The 27,569-nt window shown below is 34.2% G+C and overlaps 1 protein-coding gene across 4 annotated transcripts in view; it reads right to left on the minus strand.

Moving 5' to 3' along the window:
- Positions 1-183: 183 nt before the first annotated feature.
- The window catches only part of LOC126821461 (N-chimaerin), a 41,626-nt gene continuing 14,240 nt past the window's right edge, over positions 184-27,569 (minus strand). For 2 of the 4 annotated variants that reach the window (XM_050549899.2, XM_050549898.2), the window contains exons 3-13: positions 26,550-26,605; positions 25,872-25,900; positions 14,054-14,167; positions 12,170-12,464; positions 10,481-10,576; positions 9,095-9,179; positions 7,959-8,132; positions 6,674-6,751; positions 6,088-6,225; positions 5,657-5,765; positions 184-4,062 (exon numbers count right to left, since the gene is read on the minus strand). In XM_050549899.2, the coding sequence (XP_050405856.1) occupies positions 3,885-4,062; positions 5,657-5,765; positions 6,088-6,225; positions 6,674-6,751; positions 7,959-8,132; positions 9,095-9,179; positions 10,481-10,576; positions 12,170-12,464; positions 14,054-14,167; positions 25,872-25,900; positions 26,550-26,605 (1,352 nt within the window). In that variant the 3' untranslated portion in view covers positions 184-3,884. Of the gene's footprint in view, positions 4,063-5,656; positions 5,766-6,087; positions 6,226-6,673; positions 6,752-7,958; positions 8,133-9,094; positions 9,180-10,480; positions 10,577-10,802; positions 10,846-11,114; positions 11,353-12,169; positions 12,465-14,053; positions 14,168-25,871; positions 25,901-26,549; positions 26,606-27,569 lie in introns of those variants that run through there. The other 2 variants (XM_050549900.2, XM_050549901.2) reach the window with 2 other exon arrangements.

Consider the following 27,569-nt stretch of genomic DNA (forward strand, 5'->3'; position numbering starts at 1 on the left):
AGTTTCATTGAATTCTACACTAGACACTTTTAGCTTGCCTGGCCTTGTCCAGGAAACCAGCCCGGAAAATCCCGGCCAACACAAGGATTGAACCCAGGACGCCTTAGTGAGTGAGTCGGCCCCTTACTCATTGAGTCACGATGGCTCCTATTATATGAGATGACAAATAATTAACAAATTACGGAGAGATTATAAAATAAATTTACTACAGCATAATGGCAGCACATTGAGAAAACAAAACACCACGTATATATACAGTATAAATGTAAATATATAGATAGACTGAAATAAAACAAGCTGTATACATGTATAAACAATTCACAAAAAACATCATGCTTATTTTATTACATAAACTGTTGACCTTTTTAAATATTACAGGCCAAGACTTCTCCATTTTCTGACTATAAATACTAAAAAATAATCCATAGTTATTTTGACCAAAGATAAATAGCAGAGCCTACTCAGATCACACTGGAATTTCACACTGACAAGATTAGATTTTGTGTGAAGCTGGCAGTATTACAATAGACTATACTAATTCTAATCACTTTCGAATCAGAAGCCAGCTCTTATCTAAGACAATTACCCTTGGTATGTTTGGACAATAGTCCCAATGTGATCCCAGCCTTAGAGACATAAGGTTTATACAATACTGGTGTAAATTGATTTGTTAATACTAGACTAAATAAAGAACTAATTCTCGCTTTAAAGGATATACTCCAGGAAACCTAGAATATTATGATTGCACAACAAATGAAATATACTCAGTATAAAATTCTACTGAATACCATTACTAGTAGACCCACAGTTTATCACTGAGTGATATTTGGACCAGGATTCTGTCTATATCAAGAAAAATCATTTGATAAAGACCAGAGGATACTGGTCAGAAAATCATTCATTAATCAACAGTAATCATATTCCATAGAAATGTGACCATGTGACCTGTGTGTTCAGTCAGGTTTAGTTGTATTAAGAAAACAACCGCCTTTATACATCCAAGGAGGTTGATTGCTTAACACCACTAAACTATGATCCAAGTAACCATGGTTGATTATTTTTAATGCCCGTAAACTATGATTTAAGTAAAAGTGGTTGATTTTTTCATAACACCACTAAAGTATGATCCAAGTGGTTGATTTCATAACACCACTAAAGTATGATCCAAGTGGTTGATTTTTTTAACACCATTAAAGTATGATCCAAGTAAAAGTGGTTGGTTTCATAACACCATTAAACTATGATCCAAGTGGTTGATTTATTAACACTACCAAACTATGATCCAAGTATAAGTAGTTGATTTTTTAACACCACTAAACTATGACCCAAGTGGTTGATTTATTAACACCACCAAACTATGACTCAAGTAAAAGTGGTTGATTTTTTTAACACCACTAAACTATGATCCAAATGGTTGATTTATTAACACCACTAACTATAATCCAAGTGGTTGATTTTTTAAAACCATTACACTATGATCCAAAGTAAATATGGTTGATTTTTTAAAACCACTAAACTATGATCCAGGTAAGAGAGGTGGATTTTTTTTATATAGATACGTATATATTCTCGGTCCAAAATCGCTGCTGTTATTATAAACAAGGAATCTGAACTAATCTGGAGGAATAAAATAGAAGAGAGAGAGAGAGAAATGGGGTTTAAGTCCACTCGACACAAACTAGGTCATTTCGGGACTAACATATGGTTTAATTTTATTTACATTATTCGCTTGCGCGTAGGGGTCTTTAGCAGTGGGAGGAAACCGGAGGACCCGGAGAAAACCCACGAGATTATAAAATAGAAGACACCAAGCCTGTTTAAAGATTTTTGGTAATCTTACACCCACATTTACATAAGATTACTTACAAAATAAAAGACTTTTGTACAAGTGAACGGGGGAGTTGTGACCCTTTATTCTACATTTTGATTCTATTATGTCTCCTACATATTAAATATAATAATAATGATATAATGCTGTGTGAAATATGAAACATAGTAAGGAATAATAAAAGACTACATATTTATTTGATTAACAATGATTAATACCTGTTTGTGCTTTCATGAAGGAATGCTGACACATAGTTCTGCTATAATACAAGACTAGGACTTATAAAAGAAAAACCTTCATCAGTTTATAACTATGAACAGAATCTTGGAATACTAACTTTGTGTTTAAAGGGAAAACAAACTACATTAATTAAAAAGTTAATTTCTTGAAAGCATGTCTCTTTAATTGGTGAATGTATTTGTAACACCAGTTGAGAACCCTCAATCAACTTTGATGTTACAGTTGATGTAAAACATTAAATAACAATCATAACAAGTGGTCCAATCTCGTACTTCAAGTAACATGTGGTTCTTTATACAATTATAATATGATCAAGAGTTATTGCCCTTTGTTGTGATACAATGGGGTGCTCGATTGTCAGTCCAGAACGTCCAGAAATGACAGAATTGCAATCAAGTGATATGGAATTCAGCCCTGTTACAGTTCTGTCAGTCCAGACAGCTGAGGTGGTGTGAGTAGAATTGTGATGTATTTTAAGTAACAAATATGTTTCAGCTGTCATGATTGGTTGAGATATTTTTTATGCAGTCGGCACATGTGTTGTACTCCGAAATTCTCCTTTTCACTCAATTGACACTATTTATGGAATTGAGAGAATTTAATTCCGGAACATTCAATCGAGTATCCCCTAAAATATACTCTTCAAAAAAAAAAGTAAGGGATATTCAGAAACAATACAAAACTGCAGAAATGCACTGCTGTATTTATTAGAGGTAACCAGTGTATGTTAATAACAGGCCAATTGCCTACACATGAACATAAACAGTTCATATGGGCGGCTTATCTGACAGCCCCAATTCACTCGCAAAGAGAAAGTGAAAATCGACATTTTTTATTTTTGTCTTAATAATGAGTAATTGCTCCCGCTCAAATTAAACATTAAACGTAACACACTAAAGCAAAGATACACTAAACAGTAAATCTTATGCAAGAACTGATAGGAAAGCAAACATGGATAGATAAACCAGCACGCAGCAGTTTTCATCAACCCTTCCTTGAAGTGTCAAATTTGACAACCCCTCCCACGTGTATGGCGCTATTGCGTGTCGCATGTGAAGCTAAGTGGTTCTGTTGGGGCGATAAGTTCTTCATCTGTGAACATACACTCAAACAAAGCATGTCAAGTGTCCATGACTATTTATCATATCACAACCTTGCAAGGATATTTGCATTTCAATATCCCCTACTTTTTTGAAGAGTATACATTGTGACCATAATTCTAAGATGGATGTGAGGAATAATCAGATCATCTCTTTTTTTTAAAATTTAATTCCATTAATAGATAACGTGTAAAAAGTGAAATAAATTGGGTACTGTGCATGAGACATGATATGCTTATAGAACACATATTTATAAACTTCTGAGTTTTTAAACTTTCGTGTCTTCATAAAATCAACTTTAAAATTAAATTGAAGGGTAAATTCCAAAATAAGACATAATCAATGGTGGTTTAAATGCTCTTTTTCCGAAGAAAAAAAAAATGTCCTTTTCCGATTATTTCCATGGAATATTATCAAAACGTCTAAGATCTGACAGAATGGTTGTTATTTTTTATTTTATTTTTAAAAAAGAAAATAGAAATGTGTGATTATGTCAACAACTGAATTGTAAATCGCTAAATAAAATATTTATATAATATTAAAGAGTAGAAAAACAGAATTCACAAAATTAAATATTCATCATGCATCGCTCAACCTCTCTTCTCTTTGTTCAAAAAATATCTTTTTTTATTTATTCAATTTAACTGTCTCATTCTTCCTCGTGATTAAAATAAAATAAATAAATACAAAACAAGCGGAGAAACACAATGTTTGGTTCATTTCCCAAATATATCTTTAAAATGCACTAAAATAAATTCCATAGCTTTCTGTTCATATTTGGCCGCCATGAGACTAACCATGGGGTCGGTTTCCAATGGACGCATCAATGTCGGAGCAAACACTATAGCCAGATTCTCAGCATTCATTAGAGTTTTTTTCTTGTGTTCTGTGACCCTGAAATTAAAAAAATGTATTAAGATTATTAGTTAGGTTATTAGTTATTTAGTTAGGTTTTCTTGGTTTGTTGTATATGGTGAAACCTGTGTGAATTTGATGTCATGTGATTGACTTTCTTAATGAACAAGTAATAATCAACTAAACTATATAACACATACTTATGGAAGAACAGTTACTGATTTATTTAGGCGACGTTTCGAAGAGTATTCTCTGGACGTTTTCAAGCAAGTCCAAACATCGCCTAAATACATCAGTAATTGTTCGTCCATGGCATAAGTATGTGTTACAATTTATTGCTCTATCCAGTTACTAAATGCCTCTAAAAGATTATAATGAACAACTCTTTATTATCGAGCAAAAAGTAAATTGATTTATGATACCATGGTGACCAGTTCATTGTTTTATCAATCAGCCATTTCAAACATCAAATAGCTGCGGCCGAATTTAATTAGTCAATTAAGAACCTGGGTCATGTCCTACATAATTATAATGTATCACATATGACAAGCAAACATTTCTGTCTTTAAATTCAAAACTGTTCTCCATCTGCCATGATTAAGAATGAAAAATCATGGAGGACCAATTCATTATATCTATGAAATGATACAATCACTGGTATATAGTCTGATATTTCAGAGGATTTCATTGCAGATTGTAAAATCATGAAAACAGGTATATATAATTTCTGTATAAATAGGATGAAATGGGGTTTAACAGCCTACTGTCCTACACCAACCAGGGTAATGAAGACCAACACAAGTGTAGTGTGCTTTGCGGGAAAGTTTGCCCAGACAGCGGCATTTTCGTCTACTTTACATCAAATTACAACTGCCAAGGGTTCTTTTATGTGTTCACAGATTTGTGCATGGTAGACCTCGGTTTTTCACACCATCTGAATGACTACACACTTTTCCTTGCCAGGCCATCCATCCAGTACCACCGACAAGGAGAAACCCGACTGGATAATACTAAGATTGGACCGACGACCTTCTGGTTAGTGAAATAGTACCATACTGAGCCAGATAAAGAAAGAGTATGGATAATTTACTTAAAGATACATTATGGAAGATTAGATACAGAGCTGGCAGTTCTCACTATAATAGTTAAAAACTAGATAATGTAAAGGGAATTTGCTGAAAATTTCAGTCAAATTGATCTACTCTGAACTGAGATTTTAGCGATTGAATTTTCGGCCTAGCCTCGATCATCATTACTAAAGTCGGTACGAAAAAAATATAGTCACGATGATCCATTTCATGATTAAATTATGAATGGAAGTCAAACAGCAAATTGGAACCTAATCCAATAAACATTGCAGGCTAGCGATGACATCGAGAGTTGATTATGATCTGGATAAGTTAATTAATGTCTAATTAATAATTTAGATAACATTTCAGGCCTAAAGAAAGAAGTGCAATTGGCATTTTTAGCTCTTGCATAATGTATGTTTAATAAGATGAGCTGTCATATATTTTAAAGTCTATATATAATTTCTGCAGAAAGAAAGAGTATGGATAATTTACCTAATAAGAGAAGCTTTATTTTAAAGTCTATATAATTGATGAAGAAAGTAAGAGTATGGATAATTTACCTAATAAGATGAGCTCCCAGATATTTTAAAGTTTGATAATGAGCAAGAGGTAGTCGAGATACAAGTTCTTTAATTAGTTTAATTTGAGCCGACTCAGGATCATCACGTTCTGAAAAACAAACAATATAAAATGGTAGTGGCTTTAGAATTGATGTTACATTAATAATTCAAAAACAACAAATTAAAGTTTTGAAGAATTAAAAATTGAATTGATTTGGCTATATTAAATTTTGAAAATAATTGTAGGTACATTTTAAAATATTTAAATTTCAAATTGTGTATGTTTCTAAATATAAATTGCAAATCATAACAACTAAAAGAACTTATTATAGCATCTATCAATAGTCAATACACTTCCAAAGATATAAATAGAACTTATTTAGAGCATCTATAATAGTCAATAAACATCAAAAGATATAAATAGAACTTACTTATAGCTTCTATCAATAGTTTATACACATCAAAATTTATCAGTGGTATGGGTAATAAACGAAAATATAGTTTGAGAGCACTGGTTATAGTGTTTATATCATCATACTTGTTTGGTCCAATATCAGCATTCTCACCATCTGCAGAAAAAATATTGTGAAATAATTTCAAAGTCTGCATGATTTTTTCCAATAATCACAATTGATTCATGGTAAACCCCCAATCCCTTATTTTGTTGTCACTTAAAACTAATTGAATTTGATATACCTTTTCATCCCTATGAAGTATTCAGTAATATTAATTCAATGAAATCAAGAAACAGATAAAGAAAATTTCATTTGAAATAATGACAGTCTACAGAAAATTGAATAATTTGACAATCGAATATTTGAATAGCAATCAAATATTCGAATCATATTATTTTTATCAAATTTACAGAAAACACTAACAATAAATTAGAACTGTAAAGTATTTAATTTACTGCCTCTTAATACACTGGATTTTAAATCAATAATAAATGCTTCCAATAATAACTGAATTTCAAGAATTTTATGCTTAAATTTAGTTTTAAAAAAACATTTTGCCTACCTTTATCAAATGCCATTCTAACAGCCTCCACATCGTCATGGAAACCAGCTATACGATATAAACCTTCATTCTCAAAACCTGAATAATACAAAGAGAAAGTGTTATATATGTTATCATATACCAGGATAATGAAAACAGGTATGTTGCCAATGGACAATAATGGTATATACGGGACCAAGGTTTTTCCACACATTCCATATTCTCCTTGTTAGACTCTCAAATCACTGGTAAACAGTGCCGGATTTAGGACAAATGTGGCCCTGTGCTAGTTAAGTTATGCGGCTCCTAACATTGGTCCTGAAAGAGGTATGCCTGGCATGCTTAAAATATTACGTTACCTGATCAATCATTATTTTATACAAGTTTTTGGCAAATTTTTAATTATTTGGAAGGAAGTTACATATATTTCTTATATTAAAGGTATCCTTATATGTGATGTGCACATTTTCTATATTAAAAATAACCTTACATGTAATGTGTTTAGTTTCCTTACATGAAACTGGATAAATATGAAGTAATTGAGTTCCTCCTTATATGTAATGGGATATATATGAAATAATGTAGTCGCTCCTTATATGTAATGAGAGAGAGAGAGAAATGGGGTTTAACGTCCACTCAACACAAACTAGGTCATTTTGGGACTAACACATGGTTTAATTTTATTTCAATAATTTGCTTGTGCGTAGGGGTCTTTAGCAGTGGGAGGAAACCAGAGGACCCAGAGAAAACCCACAGGGTTCTACAGGCGACACTACTCCTTGTCACGTACAACCAGGGAATCGAAACCACGCCAACTTACTCATTGACAGACCTTATGATACAGTGCGCATGTGCTAACCATTCGGCTATCCAACCCGCCCTTATATGTAATGGGATATATAAAGTAATATAATCAGCCATATATATAATGGGATATATAAAGTAATGTAATCGCTTCTTACATGTTATGGGATATATAAAGTAATGTAGTCACTCCTTATATTTAATGGGATATATAAAGTAATGTAATTGCTCCATATGTGTAATGGGATATATAAAGTAATGTAGTCGCTCCCTATATGTAATGGGATATATAAAGTAATGTATTCACTCCTTATATGTAATGGGATATACAAAGTAATGTAATTGTTCCATATGTGTAATAGGATATATAAAGTAATGTAGTCACTCCCTATATGTAATGGGATATATAAAGTCATGTAATCACTCCATATATGTAATGGGATATATAAAGTAATGTAATTGCTCCTTACATGTAATGGGATATATAAAGTAAAGTAAATACCTCTTGCTTCTATTTCCTTGACACATTTTTCTACTATCACAGGTACTGGTGATTTCTGAGCTTTAACTACTGTTGTTAGATCTCCTCCAAAGATTCTCTTCACATATTTCATATCAGGCATACAATCATTCGGTACAGCTTCCGAACATTTCTTGTGGGCACCAAAACCACAATCTAAAATATCATGTTAAATGTATGTTATTAAGTGCTTCAAATTTCCAGCTATTTTGATTGCTTTTTGTGGGTTATAATACAACTTTCTCAAATAACAACAATATATATATATTTTTTTTGAAAAATGAAGTGTATAGATCTTAAATGGTAGATTTTCACACTGAAAGTACATCATCAAAGAAGCAAGATAAAAAATATTTTATTTATAAACAGACAAAAATCTATCAGTTGAGTGAATCCAGTGCCCAAGGCTATAAAGCTTTTTTAGTAGCAGTTCAAATTTTTATTGTCTTTTTTTAAGATATGTGATGTGGTAATAAATGAAAAGGTATTTTTTTTTTTCTAAATTTTGTATTTTATATACAAACGGGTCATGCAACCCTTGTGGGTTTTCTCTGGGTCCTCTGGGTTTCTCTTACTGCTAAAGATCCCTATACGTAAGCGAATTATTGAAATAAAATCGAATCAAATGTTAGTCCCAAAATAACCTAGTTTGTGTCAAGTATACGTTAAACCCCATTTCTCTCTCTGTCCCTGTTCGATCCCTGCATTGGCTGAGAAAGTTCATCTGGCTTTTCCGACGTGGTTTCCCCTTGTCAGTGGTGCAGAACGGAGGGCCTGACAAGGACAGCTGTCTAGTCCTTCGGATGAGACGAAAAACCGAGGTCCCGTGTATACATTAGAATGCACGTAAAAGATCCCTTGGCAGTTGGAATTCGATATAAGAGTAGGCGATAGTGCCGCTGCCCGGGCAAAATTTCCCTCATAGCACACTGTATGGCGTATGCCCGTCTTCATTAGCCCAGTATAGGAGCAGAACAGTAGGATGTTAAACCCCATTTCATTTCATTTCTCTCTGTCCCTATTTTTATACACAGACTATATTAAAATCAAAATAGTATAAATATAAAACCTTTCCAAAGTATGTGCTAAAACCATATTTAAATTTAAAGATAGCTTACCTTGACATTTGACACCCTGAGCTATCAAACCCCACATAAAATTAGCACAAAAATCACACCAATGTAGTCCCATAAAATTCTGAACCTGAAATGATAACATCAATAATAGAATCAGTGTTTCTGGTGTAAGAACTATTGTTATCATTTTATGTGTTAAAATTAACATACATTATGCAAGAGCTAAATCTGCCTATTGCAGGTCTTTCTTTAGGCCTGAAATGTTTTCTAAATTATTAATATAATTAGACATTAATTAAATGAACCAGGCAATAATCAACTCTCGATGGCATCGGATTTCTCCGATATTAAATAGATTAGAATAGTTCAGCCATATTTTAATTTAATTTAAAAATGGTGGAACGAGACTTAGCTTGGAACAACCAGTACGGTGGTTGCAATTATTGTACATGTCTTGTCAAACTCTTTGCTCGCAATAGAGTAATTTGAATGAAATTTTCAAATTATTCATTTTACATTATCTATTTTCGAACGATTAAAGCAAGAATGGCTAGCTCTTTATCTAAATCTTACATAATGTATCTTTAATCATGTTGTTAAATAATCAATAGAAGTACATTTTAGCGTGGATTAATAAGCCGTAAAAAATTTGAGTTTAGCGTAGAGCAATAAGCCATAAAAAATTTGAGTTTAGCGTAGAGCAATAAGCCATAAAAAAATTGAGTTTAGCGTGGACTAATAAGCCTTAAGAAATTTGAGTTTGTCCAAAAATTTGAACACAGAAACAAGTGGGAGCTTTTAACCATTACTACTATACAGCTCGACTACTGTCGCCCCTCCATTCATAAATAGCACAAGGCTTTATTTTTACACAATGAAACTGTATTTTCCCCACACATCAATGTCGCTACTATTTGAAATATATAACTACTTTAAAACAATATGACGTTAATCAAGTTAGGTTTCCTTCAAGGTAATTAGAAGTGTGTCTCTGGTTGGTCAGCATTAACCAAGTATTGTTTTTTACCTGTATATATGGTCTCCTTATATTTTATCACTGTTTGATAAAGACTAGAGAGAGAGAAATAGGGTTTAACGTCCACTCGACACAAACTAGGTCATTTTGGGACTAACACATGGTTCAATTTTATTGCTATAATTCTCTTGCGCGTAGGGGTCTTCAGCAGTGGGAGGAAAATGGAGGACCCAGAGAAAACCCACAAGGTTGGACAGGCGACCCTACTCTTTGTCACCTACAACCGAGGATTCGAACGCACACCTGTTCACTCAATGACAGACCTTATGATACAGCACGCACGTGCTAACGATTCGGCCATCCAACCCCCCTAAAGATTACAGAAGCCTAGTTAAAAGGTCAATCAGTAATAAGCAGTAATTGTATTCCATAGAATTGTGACCTGTATATACCTTAAAACAATGTGGTTTTTCTATGTCTTTCCAATCTGTCGTAGAATCATCATCATCATTAACATCTACATTTTCTATTTCTTCAGCTACCGTATCCTGGAAATACAAAAATAATATATTCAATAACTTGATAAATAACGAGGCTCACGGAACATATCTAGGTAGGTGTATATTTCACACCGATCTCACATCAACTTCCCTCTATGTAACATCAGTAGGCATTCCGGTACCGTAGATTACTCCATACGCTCAAACACTAATCACAATCATTCTGAAATAAACGCACACTACTATCAAGACAACAAAATTAAAAACTTCTTACCACCGTCATTTTGAGGAATTAAATAGACTTGTTCCTTGTAGTAAATAAAAAGTTAAAATGTCACCAGTATTTGGGAAAACCCACAGCATAGTCATAATAATATGTCATAAATTCACCCATTGTCCAAAGATCACAATATAATGACATCATCAAAACAAATATATATAAACATTTAATAATAGAGATGAAAACAGCATAGAGAAACAATTACTCAATTCTAAAAACAATATCAATATCGATTCCAATAAAAACATATTACTGACTCATAAACAATTTTTTGACAAGGTACCAACAAAATCAAAGGTATTTTACCAAAGAAAAAGAATTATTTTTGTTGGTACTGTATTCTATAAAATAACATAATCCCAAAAATAAATGAATGAACTTCACCACTGTGGCTAAGACATCACTTTCGGCATAAGAATAGGTGAGTGACATATCTGCAGGTAGAACAGTCCATGGAGGCTTATCTGTTCATTCATTTGATGTGAACAGTGAACACTTCAAAAGTTAAATGACATTGATTGAATTTTCTTAATAATGAGATGCACAAGCGCAGCCGCCACAATAGGTAAAAATAAATCAACTCACCACAATCATTCAAGATGTGATCATGACTCACATGACAAAGTGATACATGATCAGATACTTCCTTATAAAATACGCCTTTTTCTTTCCAAATTTAGCAGAAATTTGCTTGTAATTACAATGTGAAAAAGAAAATGTTCTTATTTGCAAACAATTATTTGGAATTGACCTATTTGCATACTCTGACTTTTTTGTAAAACAATTAGTTTGGAGATTGAGATGGCATCAAAAGCTTTCAATGGATTTGTCATTGTATACAAAACATTCATTTGATTGCCTAAAGCAAGTGTTTCGGAAACAGAAAAATATCCTTTTATATAATTTTCAAATGAGATACATTTGGCTGGTTTGATTGAGATTATATTATAGTCTTGAACAACCAGTAATAAAAGTCAGCCATGACAGTGATAAAAAATCCAGCTTAATATATACAATATGTTAGTGCTAAAATGGCCTAGTTTGTGTTGAGTGGTTTCCTCTTTTTGCTAAATGACCTAGTTTGGGTTGCATGGTTTCCTCTTTTTGCTAAATGACCTTGTTTGTGTTGCATGGTTTCCTCTTATTGTTGAAATGACCTAGTTCATGTTGCATGGTTTCCTCTTATTGTTGAAATGACCTAGTTTGTGTTGAGTGGTTTCCCCTTATTGTTAATGATCCATGCAAGCAAGCAAGATGTAAAGATGCCACATGTTAGTCCCAAAATGACATAGTTTGTGTTAAGTGGATGTTAAACAAAATTTATATTTCTCTCTGTATTGTCTGAGTCTAGTTTCACTTACCGGTACATCAGTTGATGCAAGAGGACTGTCTGTATAATCCAGTCTTCTAGATGATGCGGGTCGCGATCTATGATTAACCAGTCTTTTACGTTTGGCACTATAAGCTAAGTAAGGTGATTCTTCATAGTTTGATTCTTTTGATAATGTTGATATATAGTCTGCTGCATGAGATTCAATATAAAAGTGAATAAGTCCGTCTTCAACTAAATCGTGAACGGTATCGAATCGCTTCTCTCCAACATAATGTTTGCTGTCTTCATAATATAACTTAAAATGTTTTGTTTCACCATTAAACCTGCAAAAAAATTAAGAAACAATCTTTTTAAATGATGATAATAAACCTTTTGATACCAAGTCACATTTTGCAACTAGAATGGAAATGAAATGAAATGAAATGGGGTTTAACGGCCTACTGTTCTGCTCCATACAGTGTGCTATGAGGGAAATTTTGCCCGGGCAGCTTTGGTACAGCCTACTCTTTTATCAAATTCCAACTGCCAAGGGATCTTTTACGTGCATGCCAATGTGTACACAGGACCTCGGTTTTTCGTCCAATCCGAACGACTAGACAGCTGTCCTTGTCAGGCCCTCCAAACTAGAATGGAAGTTGCGGGTTTGCTCCCGGTGTTGACCAAAAAAGTTCATCAGGATTTTCCGGCATGGTTTCCCTTTGTCAGTGATGGGACAAAAAACGGGTCCCATGTACAAATTGGCCTGCACATAAGTAGTCCGTAGTGCCGTTGTCCGGGCAAAATTTCCCTTATAGCACACACTGTATGGTGTATGCCCAATCAGAGCAAAACAGTAGTAATATTAAACCCCATTACATTTCATTTGTAACTAGAGACTGTCAACTGGAAGTGCCATTTCTAACCATGTTATACTTATATCACCTGAAACAAAACCCAAGTTGCATATAATGGACATAGCTGTAATAAAGTAGGGATAAACAACTGCCCACATTTTAAGAAATATTCCATTTTTAATGTGATATCCACTGGTCAGGAATTTTAGGGAATAATCACTCTGCTACCTGACATTTTTATCTATATGCTTGACATTTTAAAATGTTGATAAAAATACTTAAAAAATACAAATTTTGACAAGACAAAATGACAGACAGGCACCAGAGTAATTGGCCCCGACAATGGCTGACATTGTCTGTGATAAGTGGGTTATTTCCAGGTTTGATAATGACATATTGAAATCAAAATTTAAGAAATATTCCATTTTTGATGTGATATCCACAGAGGTGCTTAGAGGTTTCCAGATTAGAAGTTCTTATTATACCTGAATCTAACATAAAATTCTGAAGTACCACAAGTAGGAATAAACCTTGGATGACAATTTTTATCTGAAACATAAGTTACTCAACAGAACTGAAAATTATCACCATTCCATCTTCAAAGTAATTCAGTCCTACATTTCTGTGACCCTGTGTATATAACCAATGGATACTATAGTTTAGTTATGCAGTGCTTATGTCAATAAAGGGGAGACAGAGAAAGAAATGGGGTTTAACGTCCACTCGACACAAACTAGGTCATTTGTTTGTGCGTACAGGGTCTTTAGATGTGGGAGGAAACCGGAGGGTCTGGAGAAAACCCATGTGGCTGGACAGGCGACCGTACTATCTGTCACATACAAGTGGGGAATCGAAACCATGTGACTTGACACAATGGCAGATCTTACTATCTAAAGCGCATGTGTTAATCCATTCAATAATACCCCCCCCCACCCATTCATGTCATTTAGGTGTCACTGTCTATTTATAGTATACAATGAATCTGATATCTTAGTTTTTGATCCCATCCAATTGACTAAGCACACTCTCCTGGTCGATCTGGTCTTTCGGTAGTCTAGATTATTTTGTACTATACTAACCTAATGGCGAGAGTAAATGCATCTGGTGCTCTTTCACTCTTTCTGACTAGATAACAACCATCACCTTGACTTAAGAGACGATCAGTTTCATCACGATTTAAAGTACCGTGAAATCTGAAAACAAGAAAACATTTCATCTTTTAATATGATGTTAAATTACAAATTTTTCAAACCATTACACTTGAATAGTTGAAGGAGAGAAATTTTTTTAATTCAAATTTGTTTTGTTATGATTACCAATGCAGTCATTGTTTTTTAAGGCGAAAGTTCACTCTCGTGTGCCTGCCGCTCACCTGAATGTTGACCGAGGGGAGGTTATTTTCCCACCCCTTAAAATTGAAAATCGCTCTCCTTTACAAAGTCATTGGGGGTTTATTATCATTTATGAAACCAGGAGTGACCCCATTACATGCAGTTATTGATCTTCAGAACCATTTCCCACACACAGAACTAATCACTCTCCTTAATTTCTAAATCACTCTCCTTAATTTCTAAATCACTCTCCTTAATTTCTAAATCATTCTTCTTATCGAAACTGGGAGAGCTTTTTTAGGGGATCGATTTTTTCAATTTGTTGATTGAGGGGAGATTTTTTTTGGCTCTCCTCTGAAATACAAAAAACAAATTCCCTCAATATCCAAATTTACCATTTACTCGAGATGGCATATTTTTTTATGGTCTAAGGTAGGTTCTTGACCTCCCTCCCCCAGCAATGATCTCAATGATACACGGTCAAGCACTGAAAACAAAAGACTCATTAATATACCATGCCCTTGTATACCAAAGTCAAATTGGAAACATGAAAATCATTTTACTCAAGAACTTCCTAACACGATAAATGCACAACTATAATAATAAGTAAGTCAGTTTCATAAAGATATCTTAAATAATTTATGAGTTATGTAGCGGAAACAAGATATGGAGAGAATTTGGATGGAGCCCATTTCAATATCCTTGCCTTAACTTTGTTTGACATCCGATAACAAGATGATTTTGATGCTAAGAAAATAGATCAATGCATACTTTATGATTGATTTATCCTGACATCCAATTATATACGTCAGTTAACAGAAACATCTCACTAGATTGAGATCTATCGGAAACCTAACTTATCTTCCTATTTATCATCCGCGGACTCTAACAAGGTTATCCAGGTTATAGCCAACTTGTCATAAATATTAATCTTTATAGTAGCCCTACCACTTACCTTATGAATACACTGTACCGTCTATAAAGTAAATCTGATCGAACGATTACTGCGGCAATACAAACAACCTTGTACAATTTATTTCAACAAAAATCAATTTCTATATAAGGGAATGATATCATATTGGAATAAGAGTCTGTAAGACTGTTTACAGAACTTTAATCCTATTTTTAGAACCCTAATTTTGACATCATTATTGGTATTCAAGTGAACTATTGAAATTTGAGGCAAGTTAACATTTTCATAATTTTGTTCACCATGTGTAAATCATAATGACAGATCCAAAATGGATGGGTTGGGCTGGTCATAGGCATACTGGACTAGATGATTTTTTGGGGGGGGGAGTGGGGAGAGGGGGAGGAGGAGGGGGGGGGATAGGCATACTGGACTAGATGATTTTTCTTGGGGAGTGGGGGAGGGGGAGGGTAATTTTTGCTTGAGTATCACCAGATACTAATTTGGCAAATTATACAATCTGATTAAAATACAGATCTATATTTCGTTCTGTTTTTTTTTTATACTTTCGATGGCCTACATTACATGAAGATCTATCGGTTGTAGTGGAAGGTCGTGTCAGAGGTCATACAAGCATCTTTTTACCCTATGACATTAGACATTTGGGTAACCAATCAGCGTTGATGTTTCTAGTGCCTTACCCACAGTTCCGTGGCGTAACAGACTGTTTCATTGGCTAATCCCTCACATCATCCAGAACGCGAGTTAAATAACAACTCTTCCAGATCCTAGTGTTTTTCCCCGAAGGATTATGAATATTGATAATATTAGCAAGATTTTTCGTGAGGTATGAGATGCTATATATTTAAATATTATTTTCAAGATGCTTGTTTGAATCTGACCCCTAATGTTCAAAAAGTGTTCAGAGGAAAAAACAGCCGTGCAGTGACTGTGGACGGTTGGAATACCTGGGGATTCAGAAACACTTGTCAAATTTAATCTAAGTGATCACTTCTAATAAGATGTCCTTTTACAAGATCTATTTTCAAACACTAATTAAGAATATTACATATTTAATAATTCAACTGAAAAGGGGAACTCTAGTGACAATTCTAATACTCAAGGTCACTTTCAACATTTCATTCGTAATTACTACATGAAAGATGTAATGGGAATTTCCAGTTACAAATCACAATCACTGGATAGTTGAGTAAGATTCTAAATATAGAAATGTCGTAATATCATCTTGTCTGGGTAATAAAAGCAAACTAAATGACTTGTGTAGCAATCTAAAAACAGTCTTAAATCAAATCATTCAAACATCAGCTTGTAAATCAAAACTTGCACCCTACTAAAATGATATTAATAAATTTCGGAGGACACCAAACATGTAAAATATATTAACAGAACATTGATCAGAGATAATATAATTTTTACTTGTTTCAATATTTACTTCAACTACTAAAAATAGATTTTATGGCACAATTGAAAGATAAATTATTTTAAAGAGATTAAACGACTTGATGACATGAAATGAAATGAAATGGGGTTTAACGTCCTACTGTTCTGCTCCTAAACTGGGCTAATGAAGATGGGCATATGCCATACAGTGTGCTATGAGGAAAATTTTGTCCGGACAGCGGTGCTATGGCCTACTCTTATATCGAAATTCCAACTGCCAAGGGATCTTTTTTACGTGCACGCCAATATGAACACAGGACCTTGGTTTTCCATCCCATCCGAATGACTAGACAGCTGTTCTTGTCAGGCCCTCCGTCCTGCATCACTGACAAGGGGAAACAACGCTGGAAAATCTGGATGAACTTTCTTGGCCAATGCAGGGACCGAACACCCGACCTCCAGGCTAGCGAGCCAGTGTCTTACCCACTTAGCCACATGATCCCCCACTTGATGACATGGGAAATAATGAAATGAAATGAGGAACTTTCTCAGCAAAGTCCAGGAGCGAACCTGAGACCTCTTGATTAGCGAGCCAATATCTCAATCAGTGAACCACTGCGGCTCCCAGAAAATAATGGCTTGAATAATTAGCATATATCATATAAATATCAACAGTGACAGTGACATTTAGCGATTGAGAAACACATTAACAAACCACAAATTTTATGGGAAACAATCACTATTCTAAAAGCACAACTTTCAACAAGTATTCTCTAATCGTTATCAACTGTTTTTTCATGCTTCGCCTGTCCAACCTCGTGGGTTTTCTCCAGGTCCTCCGGTTTCCTCCCACTGCTAAAGACCCCTATGCGCAAGCGAATTATTGAAATAAAATTATACCATATGTTAGTCCCGAAATGACCTAGTTTGTGTCGAGTGGACGTTAAACCCCATTTCTCTCTCTCTTTTTCATGCTTATCACCAGTCATACAAATTACATTTAATTACATATGTAACAAGCCAACAGTGAGGCTGATGTCCCCTGCCGAAATAGGAAAATAATTAGAGGACACATATAAATTTATCACAAATTATCTTGAACAATCAAACAGTATATCTTTACTTATAGTCTAACAATCAAAGTAGGAGAGTTATTGTTTTCCAAAGTCTCGACCAATCAAATTGCGTATCGCTCTGCTTACCCTGAGCAGAAAATGCTCATTATCAAACTTAGTCAAGGTATTACTGTAATGAAACTATACACCAAGTTTCATCAATCTCACTTAATTAGAACTAAAGTTATCGTGTCCCAAAGCATCAACCAATCAAATTGCTTATCTCTGCTTACCCTAAGCGGAAAATGCTCATCTTCGAACTCCATCAAGGCATTGACCTAATCAACACATACACCAAGTTTGAACATTCTAGCTCAATTAGGAAGAGAGTTATCGTGCCCCAAAGTATCAACCAATCAAATTGCTGCTTACCCTGAGCAGAAAATGCTCATTATCAAACTTAGTCAAGGTATTACTGTAATGAAACTATACACCAAGTTTCATCAATCTCACTTAATTAGAACTAAAGTTATCGTGTCCCAAAGCATCAACCAATCAAATTGCTTATCTCTGCTTACCCTAAGCGGAAAATGCTCATCTTCGAACTCCATCAAGGCATTGACCTAATCAACACATACACCAAGTTTGAACATTCTAGCTCAATTAGGAAGAGAGTTATCGTGCCCCAAAGTATCAACCAATCAAATTGCTTATCTCTGCTTACCCTAAGCGGAAAATGCTCATCTTCGAACTCCATCAAGGCATTGACCTAATAAACACATACACCAAGTTTGAACATTCTAGCTCAATTAAAAGTTATCGTGTCCCAAAGCATCAACCAATCAAATTGCTTATCTCTGCTTACCCTAAGCGGAAAATGCTCATCTTCGAACTCCATCAAGGCATTGACCTAATCAACACATACACCAAGTTTGAACATTCTAGCCCAATTAGGAAGAGAGTTATCGTGTCCCAAAGCATCAACCAATCAAATTGCTTATCTCTGCTTACCCTAAGCGGAAAATGCTCATCTTCGAACCCCATCAAGGCATTGACCTAATAAACACATACACCAAGTTTGAACATTCTAGCTCAATTAGGAAGAGAGTTATTGTGTCCCAAAAAGTGTGACGGACAGACAGACGGACGGACAGACGGACAGACAGACGGACGAACCCATTTTAATAGTCCCCTGCTTTCTTCGAAAGGCGGGGGACAAAAAAACAAGTTAAACTATATGTAGAACAACCGTGTGGTTTCCACCGAGCTTAATGTACGGTTGATTCCAGTCACAAACTAACGCTCCACAAGACAAATGAAATGGGGTTTAACATCCTACTGTTCTGCTCTGAACTGGGCTAATGAAGACGGGCATACGCCATACAGTGTGCGATGAGGGAAATTTTGACCTGACAGCGGCGCTACGGCCTACTCTTATATCGAATTCCAACTGCTAAGGGATCTTTTACGTTCACCTCAATGTGTACATAGGACCTCAGTTTTTCATCCCATCTGAATGACTATACATTCTTCTTTGCACCACTGACAAGGGGGAATCACCCCGGAAACACAAGAAGAGAAGAAAACTTCAGCGACAAATGACCATATATGGAGAGAGAGAGAGAGAGAGAGAGAGAGAGAGATGGGGTTTAATGTCCACTCGACACAAACAAGGTCATTTCGGGACTAAAATACGGTTCAATTTGATTTCAATAATTCGCTTTCGTGTAGGGGTCTTTAGCAGTGGGACGAAACCGGAGGACAGGCGATACAGAGCTAAAATCACAGGGTGAAAATCGTCTGTGGATTTTGAAGCTGAATGGATAAAGTAGCAGTTTTCACCAAACAGAGCTAAAATTGTAAATGAATTACAGCCAGGGGTTCCGGCTGTGGTCCCTTATAGTATCCTTTATAACATGAAAATCCAACCTAATCTTAAAATATTAAAAAATATAAGGAAGGTGATTTAAAAGGAATATTGTGAATAGAAGTCTAGTGTGAGACAATAAATACAGGGCATTCTAAAGGTCAACTTCTTTTTCTTTTCAGAACCAAAGCCTTCTCTTAACAAATTTTACAAATGAGTGGATTTTGAAGCCATAACTTTACAAATCTAATGTTTGGCAAGGAATTTATCACAAAAGGCCAGATTTTTAACTACAGCTAGTAAAGCGACTGAAATCAAGAGAGAGATAGAAAGATGGAAAGCTAAAAAAAAAATCAATACTTCAATTTCCACTTAAGTTGATTGCCTGATGTAAAGATAATGGTATTCACAGATGGCAGCTAAATTACCTTATTTATAACCTAGTTTACTTTCTTTATACCATTACCTCGTTAACAAACATGTAAAAACGAAAAAGACGTATGTGGGGAATCTCTCCAATAAACCAGTTAAAATTTTAAAACACCAGAACAGATTTATTTAAGTATAGTTAAAAGATGTTTTAAAGAAGAAATAAAATGGGGGGAATGGAAATGAATGAGGTTTTATGGTACCTAAAGGTTTAATGAGAAATACAGAATGTGTCCTCAAATAAAAAATGCCTCGTATATTTACTCTTGATGAGGGGGTCATGGTGGCTAAGTGGGTAAGACGCTGGCTCGCTAGCTTGGAGATCGGATGTTCGATCGCTGCATTGGTCGAGAAATTTCACCTAGATTTTCACACATGGTTCCCCCTTGTCAGTGATGCAGGATGGAGCTTATGATACTGCGCGCACGTGCTAACCCTTCGGCCATCCAACGTCCCTTGAACTAAATAACATTAAATGGAGTGAAACATAAACAAATTCTATCTCTGATAAATCTTCTTTAAAACACGAAAATAAATCTGATACATATGTATCTCTTAAATTTCTTAAATAGTCAACACAAATGAACTTCAAGGAGCTAAATCGTTAATATTTAGGACCTAGAAATTGACACAGAACCGTCACAATGTATATAATAATGTAATATGAATGTATATAAACTGATTTACATGCAATCGTTTCCGTTTTTACTCCAATTTCAAATCAGTTATGATCGGTGAAATACGCCAGAAGTCTACACCGATAGTATTTATTGCGCATGCTCTTCCGTTAAGAATATGATGTCACCGTTTGACATGACTTGTGGAATATGTTTAGTCTCGTTCTTCGAAGTCCCTTGTTACAAATGGCTCTAAAACTCATTATGTACCAATGGTAAAATGTTTATTTTGTCTTAAATATTGGTTATGAGAAGCCCATCTTTTCCCAGTAAGATCACAACATCAATGTTGATTTAAATTGACAAATAATTTGTGTTTTCAATGTCGAAAACATTGGATGATATTGAGTTAGAGACTTCGCTACTTTAATTCACAAGCCCCACTGTTCTTATTGGACGAATAATGATAAAACCTTTTTTTTAATGAGGCAACTTACTTAGCTTGAAACAAACTAATCTTCCATTAGTTACTCGTAAACTACAATAGTCTAATGGAAGAACCTTGTTTATATCAGAGTGATAGCTGTCTATTACTTCTATTCTCTGATTAAAGACAAACTAAACCAGAATGTCATCTCATAAGTTTTACTGTTTGTACAGCTAACATCACTAAACATAAGCCTTACTGTTTGTTTGACAAGTTAACATCAGTAAACATAAGCCTTACTGTTTGTACAAATAACATCACTAAACATAAGCCTTACTGTTTGTTTGTCCACCTAACATCACTAAACATTTTTGACTATACTGCATATACTTCAAGTCAGACATGTCTAATTCAAAGTTAAGCTCCTTTAATGAGAGAGAGAGAGAGAGAGAGAGAGAGAGTTTAACATCCACTCCTAGGTCATTTCTTGACTAACATATGGTTCAATTTTATTTCAATAATTTGCTTTAGCAGTGGGAGGAAACCGGAGGACCCATAGAAAACCCACAAGGTTGGAGAGCAACCCTACTACTTGTCACATATAACCGGGGAATCGAAACCACATCGAGTACTACAGCTATGAGAGAAGTGAATAGTGGAGAAACAGAAGAACATCTGTAATTATAACAGCTGTTAAAATAATTTTCTATGATTGTAAATCTGACAATATGTCTGTTTAATTTCAAACCAATATAAATATCTTATTTATAAACATTATAAACTGTAAAGATAGGGCCATCTGAACCACTTTAAGCAACCATTGACACATATCAATGGTGTAATGTACAACTTCCAAGTGGCACTAATAATTTGGAATTTGTAGGAGAACGCCACAAATTGAAAAACTATCAAAGTCGGTGAGTGATCTGAAGCTAAAACTGTTCATTTCTAATTTTTTTTTTTTTTAAACAATATTTTTATTCAGGTTGTGTGAATGGGATTGGGGAACAGGCTTAGCCTATGTAAAACCCCTTTCCCCAAATAATTTGTATATATATATATCATTAATGCAAAATGTGTGTATATACATAGTTATAAAGACAAACACATACATATTATATAAGTATAATAAAATATAATGGGTGAAAATGTACAGAATATATAGTAGTTAATAATTATACATATACAACCATAGCAAGAATTTTTAAAAATAGGCAACATTAGAGAGACTAGCCAAAATTATACATAAAATAGACGATAAAATATTAATTGATCGAGTTTAAAATCTATTTGACATATCTATAAACTTATGGACCTGGTTAAAAATATTAGTGTTAACGTCAAGACTGTAGGTTGTGGATCCAACCACGTGGGTTTTCTCCTGGTCCTCCGGTTTCTTCCTACTGCCAAAGACCCCTACACACAAGCGAATTATTGAAATAAAATTGAACCATGTGTTAGTCCCGAAATGACCTAGTTTGTGTCAAGTGGACAATAAACCCTCTCTGTAGGTTGTGGAACCAAATAAAAGACAGTTTATATTTTTAAAATCATGTTGCAATTTGTCTATGGTTTCTGTTTGAGCATTTGAATGTAAGGAACATCACAGAAGGTAATGGTCGGAATCTTTAAATATATGACAGCAGAGGCATGCGTGACTTTCGGCAACATGTCTTAGGAATTTGTGACCCTGTAGGTCAGAGCATCGAAGTCGTAATTTGCAATGAATTATTTGAGGTTTCCGCTGACCATTATAATAAAACGAAGGAACTTTAATATCATATTTGGATAGATGATCAGAGAAAATTTTCTGAGTTCTAGAATTCCTTGCAGGGGTACTGAGTTTATTCCACTCCCTTATGCTGGATGGGATAAATGATTTAGCAAAAATGTCAGTACGGCATCGAATTTCTTTTAAATTGTCTTCATTACGAAGGGAATATTTGTTTGTAGGTTCAAGGTTTATGAGATTCTTAAGATAAGAGATAAGGAGGAGTTAGGTTATTGATGGTTTTGTAAAGTAGTTTTAATCTATGTCGATTTCGTCTCTCTTTGAGTGGAATAAACCCAGTTTCTGCGTAGAGAGAGGCATTGCTAGTACCCTTAACTGGCCCGCAAATAGTGCGTAGTGCGTCAAGCTGAAGGTATTCGAGATTATAACATAAGTAGTCAGTGCACCCGTCCCAGATAACATCGGCATAATCAAAGTGCGGCAGAATGAAGGAAGAATATAGGGTACATATTAAAACGATATTTCAAGGAGCGAAGACTGTTTACTAATTTTGATACTTTGCTAATTAAACTATCAATGTGACTGTTCCATTTACAATTGCTTTGAAAGATAAGTCTGAGGTGTTTATGGTCAGTAACTTCCGATATTCCTATTGAGTTTATTAAAAGGGGTAGTTTCACAACTGCGTTTAGTGGAGAGGGTTAAAGTTTCTGTCTTGAGGGGGTTAAATGTCACTAGCCATGTTTCCGCCCACGAATTGATTGCTTCGAGATCTTTGTTTAATGTAAGTGCGCATGCCTCTGGGTCATCTATTTTTAGGTACAGGGAGGTATCATCAGCAAAAAGTCGGATGTTCAATTGTATATTATTTACAATGTCGTTTATATATATTTAAAATAATAATGGTCCCAAAACGCTGCCCTGGTATATTTGTTATGATCAATGACTTGACAAAAGAAGTGATTTAGATCTATTAATTGGAAGATAGTTGAATCACCCGGAAGAAAGTCACTTTGAAATTGTACAAACACAGTAGATTTATGGCAATTTATGACTCAAAATCACATTACAACTGAAGGAGGTGGAAAATTAGTAACTTGATGGAAGTCTATTAGTGAATCTCATGATTGCCCTTTATCCAATGGTTACCTTCTGACTATTGCTCATATGTTGTGTAGTGCAGTCTTTCTAGAACACTTGATACCACTTCTTCCATTATTCACGTGGACAAAGGTAACCATAGTCAATGAAAACCACAGTGTTACTATGTAAATAAGTATAAATATACTATGGTGTCCATCTCTTTGCAATGACATGATTTATGAAGAGTCCTAAGATGGACGAAAAGTACTTTAAAATGTAATCCTTGAGTGGCATTTAGTGATTGAGCACATTAAAAACACAACACAATTTATATGGAATACAATCACTGTGTATAAACCATTGATTGTATTCCATATAAATTGTGTTGTGTTTTTAATGTTAAAATGTTATGAAACCAGTGATGAAATCAGTTTGTGTCGGCATACCTTTTATCTTTTCATCGATAACTGTGAAACAAAGCGGAGCAGCTTTACGGATGTGCTAATATGTTTGGATATATACGAGTACATATTTTTTATTTATTTATATAAACAAAAAAGTACATAAAGTACAAGTACTTCTTATATATATATATAGAGAGAGAGAGATTGAGAAGTCGACTACACATAATTGAACTATATTTTATATACTTCACATCAAGCAATTAATGACTGACTAGATACAATCTGCTCAAAGTTCAAATTGGTCATAAAGGAGCAAAATGCTTTTGATTTAGGTCAAAAGAAAGTGTTGAATAGAGATGATATGATATATTATTGTTATTAATTAGGGCAAGCTTTACAATACATAGAGTCTATATCATATAGAGTATTTATGATTACATATTTATGTTACTGGAATATAAAGACAAAAGATGACATCATAGTAATGATCTAATGATTTGTGTTTATAGAGAAAATTCATTACGATTTTCTCGCGTGGTTTCTCCTTTTCAGTGGTGCAGGATGGAGGGCCTGGCAAGAGATAACGTATATTTGTTAGAATGAGATGAAAAAACCGAGGTAATATGTACACAGTCAATAGACTTCTTCCTCTCATTACCAAGCTATTAGGATTTGGTGAAATACACATGCCCTTGAATTGTGAAAACAATGTGACAAGTTATATCTATTAATCCAATTTGTGTTCATAAAGGATGGGATCAAAATGGTTCTGTAAATAAACCAATTGTTTACCCCAGTATTTCACATATTATATCTCCATGATGATAAATAGGATTTATTGACTGACATAATGTGTAAGATAGTCATGATGTAAAACAAATTACATCTAATACATCAGATTCGGTCAAAATGTTATTTTCAATTTTAATTTGTTAAATAACCTGTCATTTCAAAGTCCCTTCAGGTCATACAACTATTAATATGTACAACTGCTGATCATAATGCATTCTATGTTCATCATACAGTTAATAAAATAAAACAAAAATATCAATAATAGATAATCTCCTGGCATAGATTCGATCTAATTAAAGAGTCCCATCAAAAAATATTAACTAGCATGTCTAGCTAGTTTATATCCTTTGCAATGCAGACAGTGAGATAGACAGACAGAGAGAGAGAGAGAGGGTGGGTTAAACATTTACTCCACACAAACTAGATCATTTCGTTACCAACATATGGTTTAATTTTTATTTCAATAATTCACTTACAAGCAGGGGTCTTTAGCAGTTGGAGGAAACCGGAAAACCAGGAGAAAAACCCACAAGGTTGGACTGGAGATCCTTCACCTTGCCACATACAAGCGGGGAATCGAAATCATGTTGCTTGACTCAATGACAGACCATGTGATTTCACGCACACACATCAAACCACTAGACCAACCAATGGAAGCGTCAATGTTGCAGAATTTTCAAATCATCATATCATTGTAAGTGTAGAATAGAATGGAAGTATTAATGGACTGATATTCCTTTTAAAGATTCAACTTTCACAATATTGTAGTTTACAAAACTCTTTAAATAACGATAAGCAGCTTTAAAGAAAATAATTTAATCCTAGCCAAAATATAAAAGTATTACTTACTCTTTTCCATAGAAAGGTGGTTTGGCTACCTGTAAAAAATATAATTCACACATTACTATCACAATCATAACCCAACAACATAAAGAGTTAAATTCCAGCTGGTCTGTGGCAAGAGAAAACTTTATCCAGTACAAACCACTCTGACTCTGGCTGTTTCAGTAATCAATTTCAGGTTGATCATTATTTTTTTTTAAGTAAAACACATATCATAAACAGATCCTGGCCACTAAAATAGTCAAAGAAAACATACACCAATACACATATTAATATCTGATGTACTGGTATGTCATTTGAAATTCATCCAGAAACCAGAAGAAATTAATTGATTGCACGAGTCATATTAATCTATGCTATTTTATGCATCTATAGAATTAAATAAATCAGGGAAAACAGATTAAATAATGTAAATCTATGAATTCATGTACAATGTTTGTAGCTTAAAAGCCATCATAGTGATCTAGGCTATATCATGTTACAATATACATTGACATTAAAGTACATTTTTCACTAAGAAGAATACCGTTTCGTTAGCTTGATCTTAGTATTACTTTAATCATGGACTGGCCATGATTTAATATACATCAAATCTTGATGTATACAAGGAATCAACAACTAAATCAGTCCTCTCTGTGAAAAAATATAAATTGAAAATAAAAAAAACCCTGTAGTCTGACTTACCTCTTTCTGGCAGATAATTCGATGTGGTTTGGGGGCTTCCTGTTGGAGTGTGTATACTGAAATAGTTGATAGAAAAATATTGATCTTTCTTACAACTGATTCTATCTACTAATCTTTAATAACATCGCCAGCTTCAATTTGACTCCAGTCATTTCAAATATTTAGTCGCCAGCCGAGGAATGGATTGAAGCTGAACATCTCGTTAACACAATACTTGGGTCATCTGAGACTAACATGCCATGAATACATGTGTAAAGGCCTGTGCACACTAAGGATTATTTGTTGTTGACGGCGTGATTTATCATCTGTCGCAGCAAACACAAACTTATTTCCTGCTGCTGATATTTCGTTACTAATGATTTGTCATAAAAAGCCCCCCCACCTCATCTTTTAGCTTACGGAAGATTAATCTATACCAAATTGTATAACCTACTTCAAAGGCTTTTAAACAATCTTCATTATAAAAGCGTATATTTGGATATAGATTTTATCATCCTTGATAGTTTGTTGGTGATGGATTGTCTGCCAATAGTGCACAGAACGAACAAAAGGATTATTGTGTCAAAAAATTACATCTTACGAAAGAACAGAAGTGTTTTTTCACATGTTGCTCCAACAGATTGGAATAAATTATTGATGAAAGTTAAGAACTCGCCTGCTATAGAAGTGTTTAGATCCAGTCTCAAATCACTTTTTTAAAATAAAAACATTTACTTTGAGCATTCTTTATGGAAACAAGGAAACAGCACATGGACTTTCATACTATTATTATATAGCAATGTAGGCCTAGTGATTGAAGCTTTGTGGGTTTATTCTGCAATTTTCTCATACAATTTTATTTTTTCTGACCATCATACTGAATATCATACTTTCAGATAAAAAAATTAATTTGTGGGTAAAAGAGATGATCTAATTATGCTTGAAGTACTGCATCTTTAAATATCTTATTGTTAGAGTAATTCACATTTTGGATGAATTAGTCATCCATGTACAGGAAACTGTATCATATTTCTTAAAGAT

The sequence above is a fragment of the Patella vulgata genome, chromosome 5, assembly GCF_932274485.2.
Source record: "Patella vulgata chromosome 5, xgPatVulg1.2, whole genome shotgun sequence".
NCBI classification, from domain to species: Eukaryota; Metazoa; Mollusca; class Gastropoda; family Patellidae; genus Patella; species Patella vulgata.